At 39.0% G+C, this 12,970-nt stretch overlaps 1 protein-coding gene across 15 annotated transcripts in view; it reads left to right on the top strand.

Annotated features, from left to right (window-relative positions):
- SOX5 (SRY-box transcription factor 5) overlaps nt 1-12,970 on the top strand; it is a 371,094-nt gene that overhangs the window by 253,348 nt on the left and 104,776 nt on the right. For 10 of the 15 annotated variants that reach the window (XM_064155975.1, XM_064155969.1, XM_064155972.1 and 7 more), the window contains one exon: nt 12,311-12,434. In XM_064155975.1, the coding sequence (XP_064012045.1) occupies nt 12,311-12,434 (124 nt within the window). The remainder of the gene's footprint in view (nt 1-12,310; nt 12,435-12,970) is intronic. The other 5 variants (XM_064155981.1, XM_064155980.1, XM_064155978.1 and 2 more) reach the window with 1 other exon arrangement.

Raw genomic sequence — 12,970 nt, 5'->3', positions numbered from 1 at the left:
AATTCTGAATGGACATGGTTTATGCTTAGAGTGGAGTAGATGGATTTCATCACTGTCGTATTCTCAGAGCTTTTACAGTGCCTCATTACATCCCTCTCTCCCAGCCACATCACATCTACCTTTCTCTTTAGTATGCCAATGCACAATTAAAGGCATTCAGCTGATAGACATGAATCAACTAATACAGCGTGCTGCTAGTCATTTATTTTTGTTAACTGTGAGGATGTGCAAGTACCCCAAAGAGCAAAGTGATACTGGAAAGTTGTAATAGATAAGAATCCATTGACTGCCGTTATATAAGACAATAGATCTTGTGAATATTCTGCTGCCTCTCCAGGCAGTGAGCTAGTATGGTTAACCAAAATTGTTGAGTAATTGTTCTGTGGTTGAGAACAAAACGCTGAATTAAACTGTTCCCAGCACAATAATTGTGTGATTACAGCATTTATGTTGCTGGCCAAAAGAACAGTCATTAGGTTTGGAAGACTTACCAAAACCACAGGCACAGGAAAAAAAAATGCAAATCACATGTAAATTGTCCTCTAATACCTATAGTGGCTTAAAAATTGAACTAGGAATATGGTATGTGTATATTTAAAGGCAGTCAAGCCAGAAAAAAAATGATTGTACATTCAAGAACTACTTCAGACTAGGAAAAAAATACCCAAAGACTATTCATTTTCATTATGTTGTACTTTTCCCCCCTCTTGTGAGATCCTGCACTTCATATATTATGTGTGGATTCTGCTTTGCAAATGCTATTATTTTTTTATGCACTGCATACCAATCAGGTATTGTCAAGGAGTCACAAAGGTAGGTGGGACTCCCAAACCTGAGTCTTGGACCACTCTTACTCAAAGCGCAATCTAGAGGAGTGGCAGGCAGCAAATGTTTATCTGATTGCTGTAATCCACCAGTAAAATTAAAAACTGATTTATGATGGTAGGTGCTCTTGTGAGGTAGACCGTTTCCTTCTCCATTGCATGGTCTGTTTCTAGAAGGGCCAAAGAAATACTTACATTTAGTCTTTCCTTTTTGGTGGTGTTGTTTTTCCTCAGATTTTTAGAAATTAAGGAGGATGAGAAAGACAAGACATGAAGAAGACAGCAAATGAAAACAAAGAAAAATATTTGGGCAGTCAAAAAATCAGTGTCTGTATCTACAGGATGTAGATATCTGACTACCTGGCTGTAGACAGAAATCAGATGATGAGATGTCTAAACTTTTTCACTGTATCTGCAGTTAATTATGCTTTAACTGTATTTCTGTCAGTAAATTGTAGGCACAAAATGAGACTGTCTTCAGTCCTATTCAGTACATACTCACAAACAATACTTATGAAAAACATTTTGGTAACATGGGGAAATAATCATCAGGACGTGAATGGAAGAGTGGCTACATATCTATTGAAGCAGTCTTTCTCCTTCATCTTAAATCCATTTCACTTTTTAAATTGAGCTTTTGGTGATAAGGCTGAACTCTGTTGAGGAACAATTCCACTGGCAAAATGGTGGTTGAAACCAAGTCTGAAAAGATGAAAGATAGAGAAGAGGTCTTTCTGCTGCATTTCCCTGGGCAGTAATTAGAGGATGTCCAATACTAGCAAGGTGTTTTCCACAGAAGTTTCTAATGACATTTAGTCTTAGTTTTCCTAGCTGATTATCCATCATGTTTAAGTACAGGGTTTTTAAAGACCACATAAAAAGCATAAAATAATACTAATGCTGTCCTCAGAAAGGCAATGTGTTGACTTTCTGTATCAACTTTGAAAGTGGTGTTGTTGGAGACCAGACATATACTGAAATGTATATCTGTGTTAATAGTAGTAACATTGAGGGGAAAGAAGAGGCATTCCTAGGGTTTAATTGGTGGATTTAAGCCTTAAGATTTTCTGAGCAGACCCAAATCTGCAAAGTCCACATTGATCACAGCATGGAGGATGCTTTTCACCTGTGCTGTATTAGATTGTATGCAGTTTTATTAACTGTATCCCCTAAATTTTCAAGGAAAGCAAAAGAAGATGCAGGCTTTTAGTGCAGAATTTGTTTTCTGAATCCTTCATGTGTATTTTTCTCTCTCTTGCTAGATAGTATGATTTTAAGTGGATGACTTTGATAGGACTTTCGTGTTTGTTTATAACATTGCACTATTGAGCAGCCAAATGGGTTTTGAATTTCTGCCCACTACATAGTATTAAATAACCCCTGTTTCTTGCCCAGCACCTACGCATTAGAATTGTTGTCTTTGTTTTAATTAATGATATATTCTACTTGTCAAAGAGATCCTGAGTGAAAAACACATTTTGAAACTGTAGGGATTTTGTTGAAAGAATACTCCTTCCTCTCTATATGGTAATATTACCTTAAATTCCATTAGGAAATTGGCACAAACCAGTAAGTGGTTGTTATTAGGCAGAATTCTGACAGTCTCTTGGTCTTCTGTATCAACTAATTTGAGTAAGAAAGAGTTCTGCATTAAGGTTTTTGAAAGTAGAATTGTTTCATAGCAGTTAATGAGACCAAATATTTTACTGTAATTATGTACAGAAGCATTACAAGCAATGTGTCATGGATGACTCACTGTGAGTGGCAATGGAAGAATTGAAATAGCAGGCCAGATTGTAGCAATACTGTAGTGCAAGAGCGTTAGAAGTGGGGGATGTCACTTCAAGAACAGAGGAGACTTTTAGGGACCTATCACTTCCATCACTGCTACCTACCATGTCTGCCGTAGTGGGGATGAAGAAAGACCAGGATGAGAAATGGGCTTGACTTGCAAACCCTTTGCATTCCACTGAAGCACCACATCATACCCACTTTCTTCATACTTAATCCTCTCCTACATTGTGGTCCCTCATGACACCAAGAAGTTTTTGAGCAATAGGCTGAATACTCCTCTTGATTCACAGCTTTTCTCCAGAAAGCCTCAAGGTCATTCATAAAATAATGAGTCTCTTAAAAAAAGTAGTCCACTGTTAGTGGCTTAGGCCTTAGATACAGGTGTGTTCATGAATTTGGACTTTATCATCGTGTCAAGAATGAGGTCATGGCACTTGCTCTCATCTCTACACTGTCTTAAATACACTACTTTCCGTATTGGAACTGTTTTTCCTGTTTCAGAAGTTAAAACATTCTATTTTTGGAACAGTAGACAGGAAGAATATAACTGCAATTTGTCCATCAAAATGATTAGTTACTGGTGTTTGAACATGTTAGGGGAAAATCAACAAGGGGGAGGTGTGCTGTCTGCCTTTAACACAGATGCCTCTGAGTAACTGAATATGACAGAAAGTACCAATCAGCCTTACTTGAGATTGATGATGTCAGCCTTGCTCTTGCCATCCATTTCTTGATCTCTTTGGAAAAATGCACTAAAGAAAGCTTTAGAGCATAGATTCATACCCCAAAAGCTGCATCACCTCAGTCCACATAGGAATACGAACCACAAGTAGAATAAATGTTTCTTTACCTAAGCTGCATTCTCAGTGGAAATACCATCTTGGGCACATTTATAGCCAAGCATTTTATGGTCCTGTTAGCACTTCTTGCGTGAAACCATTCCCAACAATACTTTGTCAGGATGAACCCAAAGGCATCTCCAGAGCTGGGGCATTTTTCTCAGCTCAGATAATTTGCTGACAAAAAGGAGCTAGACTTACTGCCTATTACCCTGCGTAATGCTAGAATTTATTTCCTTACCTCAACCTGTTGACTTCAATATTCACAGAAGTTCTTGGAAAGTCAGTTTGGCATGATTCTTATTCTTCTCCCTCCCCCTCTACATCCCATGTAGTGCTGAGCCTTGCTTCCTATTCCTGCTTGCTCTTATGGTCTACCCACTGATGAACAATGTTTAAGATTTGCAAGTCAAACCTGTATATGTTTTTAAAACCCTTGTGCTTTTACAGGACAAGCAATCTAGGTTATGCACACCTCTTTGGATTGTTACACCTGTCACTCTCTTTCTAAAAGCCTCAAGTAGAGATAGTCCTCACCTAAGACAGAGTGACAGAAGCATCCCGTTTGCTCTTGCCTGCTTCCTCAACTGCGTTAGTTTATATTGGACCTTCTTTCCAGAGCTCTTCTGACAGCAGTTCATGATACTGTTGCACAAAGGTTTTTAATCAGGTAAAACGTGGGCACTGGAGATACCAGAGAAGTGACTTTAAGAAGGAAGCAAGCTAGGTAAGCACACAAACTCAAAACCCAACCACTTCAGTCTCACTGAACAGGAGGAAAAAAAAGTATACATAGAACTTCCATAAGGCTGATATGAACAATGACAAAGGAAAGTATACTTATTTTTGTCTCTTAATGGCATGTACAAAAACTCTATAGTTCATTATAGTGTGAACAACTGAACCAATATATACTGGATGAGCTAACTAGAAAACAGTACACATGTGTAGCTTGAGAAATTAGCCTACATGCTGTCTTTTAAAACACATCAGGAAATCTCATACCTGTTTTCTTTTCCCTGGCAAATGTTTCATTGAATAGTTTACTGCTAGTGATCAGCACTGGTCCAGACTTCATTGAGAAAAGCATTAACTAAACATCTGGAAACTGTATGCTGCATCATACACTGTGAGCTAACATCAGTCAGTAATGTAAGTTCATAGATTTTCCAGTTTGAAGGGAATGACTTTGCAGATGTGTCTTGCTATGTGACAGTTATATTTAGGAACAAGTTGCTACTGGCCAGGAAAAACACAAATAAAAGACAATATACCATACAAAGCAGCCATTTTGACAGACACAACTCTGTGGCAGGTTTCTATTATCATAGAAACATGGAATGGTTCAGGTTGGAGAGGACCTCCAAAGGTCATCTAGTATAAGCTCCCTGCAGTCAGCAGTGACATCTTCCACTAGATCAGCTTGCTCAGAGCCTTGTTGAGCCAGACCTTGAATATCACTAGGGATGGGGCCTCAACTACCTTCTTGGGCAGCCTGTTCTAGTGTTCCGCCAGCCTCATGTTGCAGAGCTTGTTCCTAACATCTAATCTAAATCTACTTTAATTTCAAACAATTTCTCTTTGTCCTATCACTGCAGGCTTTTTGAAACAGTCTCTCTGCAGCCTTCTTGTAGGCCCCCTCTAGCTACTGGAAGGCCCCTCTTAGGTCTCCCCAGATCCTTCTCTACTCCAAACAAACCCAGCTCCATTATCCTGTCCTCATGGGAGAGGTGGTCCATCTTTGTGGCTTTCCTTTGGGCTTGATGGTCCGTGTCATAGTCCTGGTATATTCTTCTCAGAAGGATGCTCACATTTGAACTAGACACCTGGGAGCTGTGTCAAGAGAAACAGTACTTTTGTGAGTATTAGGTAAGGTGAAATAAGTCCATTTGGACCAAACAGCGGTCATCATAACTCAAAAGCCAATTTTGTGTCCTTGCTGACTTTAACCTCTTCATGAAACAAATAGCTCAATCAGCCAAACAATGGATCTTTTTCTTTTCTAAAAAAGAGCAAATCTGAGTGTTGCTCTTGAACTTGGATTGGAAAGGGTTCTTTTGAGAGCATACTATAGTCTTCAAGTGCAGCTGTTAGCTGAATCACAGCAGCTTGCTCTGCAAGTGCTGGCTTTGCCAGAGGACCCCACATACTGAGGTGTTGTATAGTCTGCAGCAGCCATTCTTGCGTGAACTCTTAGGCTTTTGACTTAAAGCAGTTGCATATTAGAATGAACTCAAGTTTCTGTTCTTTTTGTTTCAGGTGATCTCTTCCTTTTCAGTTAGCATGTTTGTTCACATGCATCTGTGGCAGAATTACCCCGTAGATACCTTACATGCTAAGTGGCACCAGCGTGTATACTCTTGAGGAAAAAAGTCACCTTACTGCTTTTCCATCCTCTGAATATATTTTTTCTACACCAGATCAAACGTTAAAAAAGGTGTTCCTAAAGTTCTTTATTTTAGATATATAAATGAATAAGTAATACTACTTTTTCCTTTGAATGTGTCCAAGAAACAGTCTTAATGCAAAAGGCTCTTTTGGCTTATGTCCTTTGAAGTGCTGCTGGAGGTGTTCATCTCTCACCAGTGCATTTTGTTCTGTAGTCTGAAGTGGAGGAGGAGGCAAGCCTTTGGAAGCTTCTTGACATGGAAGCAGCTACTGTCTGGATCACCTGGCAGTTCAATGCACTGCTCTGCACTTCAGTTAAAAAGACTAAATGTATGTCCATTTAGTAATACCTGCAGACATTGCAATGAGATGAATTTGAGGTGGATTTTGGTAGTGACACGTAGATTATTTTGCAGAACTGAGCAAAGACAGAAGGTTCTCCACCTGAAAAGCCTTGCTTTTTTAACATGAAATATGTTGATGTAGCTCTGAGATGCAGTTCAGTTTTCCTGTGTCTTCTGTAAGCCAAGTTGCACATGTACCAACTAGTGCCTGTTAAGGATTTTCTCAATGTTCCATGAAACTGATTTTTCTTTTTTTCACATAGCACTCCAAATAGTGCTAATGTGAAAAAAAACATACACAGTTCCACTGTCTGCTAGTGGAACAGCTATAGGAGGTGTGGGGTTATAGAGTCTATCTAAAGAGCCTTTTTTCATTCTTACAGTATTTCCATTCTTGAGAGCAGGTTTTCCTACAATTAGTGTCACTGTTTGCAAGCAGTTGTAAACAGTGAGGTGCTCCTGTTGAGTGAACTAAGTACTGATATGAATTATGTAAGCCTTTTATGCAGCAAAAGGAAGAACAATATTCATCCACTACAGAAGAATTTTCAGGTAGAGATTAGGCCAAAAACCCTTCACGAAAACCTTCCTCAGGATCCCCTGCAACAGTATGTTTGGCAGAAGAGTCGCTCCTCAGTTGTAAAAGCAAAGCCATTGGGTCAGAGAATAGAATGGGTGTGCTGCCCATCTCATCACTGTCTTCTTCTCTGCATCTCTGTTTCTTGGCATTCAGCTTCTGGTCTGTGTCTTAAGCACTCACTAAGCACCCCATAAAAAGCCACCTAAAATAGGTGCCCAAATAGGCAAGGCTCTGTGCCTTAGAGATTTAGGACACACTTAAGTCAATTTGGAGAACTAATGTAGGGAAGAGAATGAGAACAACATTTTCTTTTCTTATTTTAAATGTCACTGGAAGGAAAATAGCAGATTGTAGCTATATGAGGACATATATTTTTATTTCCCCTAAGATAGATATGGGGGGGGTGTGAGGGAGAGGGAAAGAGATGGCCAACACATATGCTAATTGAAGAATCCGGTCCTTCAGCATAGCATGCACCACCATGAGCCAAGTGTCTCTGGAGAAAGGAAGACCAGTGCAGTTAGACATGACATCTTTGAAGGAGAGATTTATGTTACTGCATGTTAAATGCACATTACATTCTTTCATATACAGTAGAAGAGATGCTTAACTTACAAACAAGTCTCAGGCAAGAGGATAGTCATACAAGACTTTGAAGTCGACAGAATCATTAATGTGCATCCACTGTTCTAGGAATATAACTGAACTTCTGTGAGGCAGCTGAGGGGAACTTAAATGAAAATTAAAATTAGCCACACTTCTACATGAAGAAGCCACTAAGTGATCATTCCACCGAAGATGCCCATACAGCTGTTGAAGAGCATCTTCTAAACAGCACAAGAATAAAGAATTGCTCAGAGTTTTGTCAGTTTGTGGAGAAGGAAATGCTGTTCTTAGCAGCTGTTCTTATTCACACTGAGTAATTTCTTACTCCATCACCAGTCTCACCAAAATGGATATAATTGCTTCTGAAGAACTCCAAGTGGGTGGAAGAGCAGTATCCACACACACCCCCAGTGGAAAATATTATGTGGAAAGTATTATGTATGGAAATGTATTGAGATGTTCACCTTGGAGAGAGGAAAATGTATATAGAAGTTTATGCTAATAAACATGTAGTGAGCAACTGTGGACGTGAAATTGGTGGAAGCGTATAAAGATAAAATGAAACTGGTAGCAGTTGCTGTGTAAGTAGCTTAGATTTGTTGAAAATATGAGTTTATTTTACTTAAGAAATTAAGCAAGAGTCACCTGAGGAGCAAAGTTGTGAACTTTTGATTAAAGACTATGTCAGAAGGCATGGGCATAAAGGCCCAAAATAAAGTCCTATGTGCTATCCTGGTTCTGGTGTTTACTAAATCTTAAATGCCCTACTTTGCAACTTAATATTTCCTTGAACTACATTGCCTTTGTAGCCAAAGTGACGTGACATTTCACAGGAAATAGAGTAGAACTGTAGTTGTCAGGCATTAGCTATCTAAATGTGTGCAAGTCATACATACATACTAGCTGAATCTAGTAATAAACAGTAAGGGTAACTGTTAAATACATCTTGCTTAGTTCTTAGATAGCTGTGGTAACCACAATACATTCCTAAAAGTAGGTGGGAGACTAGGATTTAGGTGTAAATATTACAGTTGTGCTGCAGTTGGGAATGCTGGGAATCTAGCTGTGGCTAATCTAGCTACTCCTAATACATGTCTTTGTGTGACGGTAAGTCATAGAGGATGAGCAGAGATTTGTGGAGATGCTGGCTTAGGCTTCAAGAACTTGAGTCATTTTGAAGTTTCTTTTGATAGAGATAAGTCATTTAAGGGAAGATTTTTTGAAAGGCACTGAAATAGAGATGCAGTGAGGCACTTTCCAAAATCAGAAATCTCTGTGGGTAACCGAATGTGTCAGTTTCCCACTTGAACAGTAAATAATAGTATTAACTGTCATGTGCTTGTATTTGTTGATAAGTTCTTTAAGGCTAGTCACCTTTTTTGGATTTTCAGTGACCAGTATGATGGGTCTCTGATTTTGGTTTAGGCTCTAGGTTAAACTAGATTGCAACTTCTACCAAATCTGCAACAGTTTGCTGTTACAGAAGATGTCTTACTGTCCTCATGAATTAGAGAACCTTTACTTTCTTGAATTGTTTGAAGTCTCAAGAGGAGTTGTTTTTCATAAACTAAATGTCAAGTGGTATGGTATATGTCTTTCATTCCTCAGATTACTTGTCAGAAATCTGTGAATGAAAGCATGAATTCCTTGACCAGTGAACCGATAGTATAGACTATGAAGATTTTAATGTAATTTGGTTGGTTTCTTTGTTATTTTATGTATGTCATGTGCCTTTTCTTTTCATACTGTGCCTTTTCTTTGCATACTGTGCCTCTATGATTTGTCATGCAGTAGAGGAGCACTTCTGGTTAATCTGTACGTGGTGATGGCATTCAAATTAAAAGAAAGGTCAGGGAACTGTGTGATGAGTTGACATAGTGGCAATAGTATGTATAGATTCTTGAAAGATTTTGTCTTTGTCATCCACACTGACATCACAAAGTAGGTAGAAGTTACACGGTGAAATTTTAGCCCATTTAATCCATTGGGACTTTTGTGAGGACTGAAACTACAGTCTCCACCTTTAGGAAATTACAATTAAGAAGAGAGACAGGAAAGTGGAGAAACTTGACAGCTATGTACTTTTTTTATGGACACATATATGTGTCTATTAGCAGAACAAACTGAAGTCCCTGAACAGTAGCACTGATTTGCTGTCCATTATGTTCAAGTTAGAAATGCAGTATCAAGAAGTTACTGTCAAGAAAACATTTGAAAGTATGTAAACTGTATAACAAAAAACATTAGTGAGGCATGTAACTGGAGTACTAATAGCATAAAAAACATATAGAAAAGAAGGGGAAAATACCCTTCGTGTAAAACTCAGAAGGAGTTCTGTGCCACTTGAAACAGTTGTATCTTAGCAATTCTAGGTAATAATAATAAACATAGCAGAAGTTAAGATGTAGTAGCCAAAGTGAGCTATAAAAATCAAAGGTCTGTAATTTGTGTTGTATTGTGTCAGGTAATCGGATTAAAATAAACTTGATGTTTGCACTTGCTCGTATGTGGAAGAAAATGAAGTGTGGCCGTTTGAGTGGTGCTACATACATTCCATCCTGGAATGAAAGTCACATTGTTTTGACTGCGTTATTTCTGTAGCCATGCAAACCGTCCTCATCACTCTATAGTTCTTACCTCCTTAACACAACCAGGGCTGTGTCACTTGAAATCAGTGGGTTTAAGGCCCCTTGGAGAGATAAAGAGGAGCAGCGATTTGAAAAAGTGAACTGCAGCAGTCAGAGTTAAGAGGAAAGGGCATTTTCCTGGTAAATGTTTTCCTAAATGGGAATTTTTCAGTGTGGTGTTTTGCTCTTGTATTTGGCAGTCACTTGGAATCAAATGCAGACTTGTGCTACATTTTGGGCTTGGCAATGACAATATGTGTGTGTGTGTGTGTGTGGTGCTTTAGTTATATTAGCCCTGGAGGCAGAGTTAACACTTGCAGTGGGACAAGAGTATTTGCAGTCATCAGAGAACTTTGTAGTCAGCTTCAATAACATCACTCCATTTTTTTCACTTTTTTTTCTGTTTTTTTTTTTTTTTGGCAGCAAAGCTCTTAGTAGAACCATCTGTCTTTCTATTAGTGTTTTTGAGTCCTGTTTTGAAGCTTCTTTGCTTGGCAAAGTCACTTTCATCCTTGGAAACCATTAAAAAAAAAAAAAAGTTCTATGGCTTTCTGCCGAAGAAGAGTACTATGTAAAAATTCCACATGGCTGTTCATTTTTGTTCTAAAAGAATACAGTTACTTTGTCTTTCAAACAAAAAAAAGCCCAAGAAAACACATTTAAACCCCCCCCCCCCCCCAAAAAAAAAAAAAGCCCTAAACCCCAAACAAAACAAAAAGAAAATAGACTCATGAAGAAAAGCAGACATTGGGCAATTCTAGGGTGACTGAGCGAAGATAGAGAAGAAATCACTTTTTGCATCTTTCCCCCCCCCCCAGCAATCAGTTAAAAGTATGCAACTTCTATTTAAGAGGGTCAGAATAGGAAGGAGAATACTGAAGGAACAAAAATAACATGAAAGTCAGTTAGTTCGGTGGGCAGAGCTACATCTGCTCTAGTTTCAGTGTCAGACTTAATCTCAGAGCACAAGAATTTCTGTCAGCGGTGCTCCTGAACTCCACTCTCGCAGATTATTTCAGACTATAAAGATGCAGTCAGTGTGCACAGGTGTTGACAGGTCCTGGCATAAATGAAGAGGTTACCTTCCTGAATTTTGGATCAACTCCTCTGACTTTTAACAGTGCTGCATGAACCAAGACATCTCCTGGATCTTCAGCAGATTAAATTAAAATCAAATTAAGGCAAGATGCTGTAGTCCAAACTCTGACAACCAAGGAGGTGCCACAAGTTTTATCAGTTCCATTATGCGGACAGTAATGGAATGCCACCTTCTTATGCTGCTGGCCAAAACAATGTTGCTCATCAACACCCCAATTCTCCTTAATTCTTAAGGCTACGGAAAACAAACTAAATTTTAGTGTTTGATAATATAACTGTACCTCAGATGCTTTAATTTTACAGTGCCATCAAATATCTAGACAACCTCTCTTAAAAAAATGAGTCTGTCTCCCTTGCTGATGGATCTGGCCCGGACAAGGGAGGTTTTTTTATTAAAACCAGCCATTTATGGTCTTGATCTAACAAACTTTTTGTGTTTCTCATCTGTGTGAAACAAAAAGACTACGTCCATTTCTAGCAACTGAAAAGTCTGATAGAACTATGTAAAAGCAATAGTATTAGATGTCATGCTGTGGCCGACTTCCAGTTTTCATGACTAATTTCTACATGTCTTAAGTCCCCTGCAGTATCCGCTTACAGCATAATATTTTCCATTTCCTGACTTGCATGGTTGTGTACAGTTGCTGAGCAAAGTTGAACAGCTAATGCTTCAGACATAGCTGTGTTTTATTTGTGTATAAAGTCTCAGCTTTTTTCTTACCATCTCAAAGACTTTATCTTTTCACATGTACAAATACGTGCATGTATATGGGCAGAAAAATAATATTGACCGTGCTATATGCTACTTATGTACATATTTGTGCTTCCCTTTGTGTGGGTCTTTCAGCTTGGGCTCAGTCAGCGTGCAAGCTACTGTCTGAGACAGAGATACTTTTACAATATCTCTGCAATAAAAGAGAAGAAAACCCTGTCCTGCAGTCAGAGAGAACTGAAGCATTACGAACTGTGGGAGAAATGGTTAATTTCAATATAGGTGTGCATTAGTGGGATGTTTTGCTTTATTTTGGCTTAATGTAAATCGTGCAAAGTGCCTTGGTTATTAAGATGAGGCTGATGGATGCTACTGGAACACCCCATTATGGAGGAGCGTATTCAAACCTGACCTCTGAGATCAGGAGTAAGAGCAAGCATGTAAGCAGACATTTTCCCCAGGAAAAATTCCACGTTTGATTTTCCCTCTCCTGTTCAGCAGGTCCAAGGTCAGCTGCCTCCATTAATGATTCCCGTATTCCCTCCAGACCAACGAACCCTAGCAGCAGCTGCACAGCAAGGATTCCTTCTTCCTCCTGGTTTCAGCTACAAAGCAGGATGCAGTAAGTCCTGTAGAGTTTTTTAGCCGGAAGTGGGTATAGGACACAATTCCATGCCAATGTCTATACTAGTATCCCCTCTGTAGCCTGATGGACAGCTTGCACAGATGAGTGTAAAATAAAGGATTAGTCATCATGTGAGGAAAGGTTGTCAGAGATGAAGTGCTTCACCATTGCGGCAACACATTTCACTGGACAAGCAGACTTGTGCACCTTGCAGACCTTTTTGAACAGCGAGCGTGCCCATGAGCACACGTAGGCACATATATCTGAAGAGAACTGTTTGAAGCTTCCCAATAAATTTCAGCAGTGCTATAGAAAATATGGTTTGTTTTCCTCAAGCAGCCTGCTTACTGTTTGTGAACTGAGGGCCTATTCTAGTCTCTTTCTTCACGCTCAACTCACATTAGTCTCAACAGGGGTTCTACACAGAGATCAAAGACAGCATATGTCTTTCAGTTTGATGGACTAACACGAACTATGAGTATGTTTATGACAGCCTAACAGTGAAAAAGATAACATCTACTTTCAAAGATCTC

Source organism: Pogoniulus pusillus, chromosome 15 (assembly GCF_015220805.1).
Source record: "Pogoniulus pusillus isolate bPogPus1 chromosome 15, bPogPus1.pri, whole genome shotgun sequence".
In the NCBI taxonomy this organism is placed as follows: domain Eukaryota; kingdom Metazoa; phylum Chordata; class Aves; order Piciformes; family Lybiidae; genus Pogoniulus; species Pogoniulus pusillus.
This window is presented reverse-complemented; position numbering and strand designations above follow the sequence as displayed.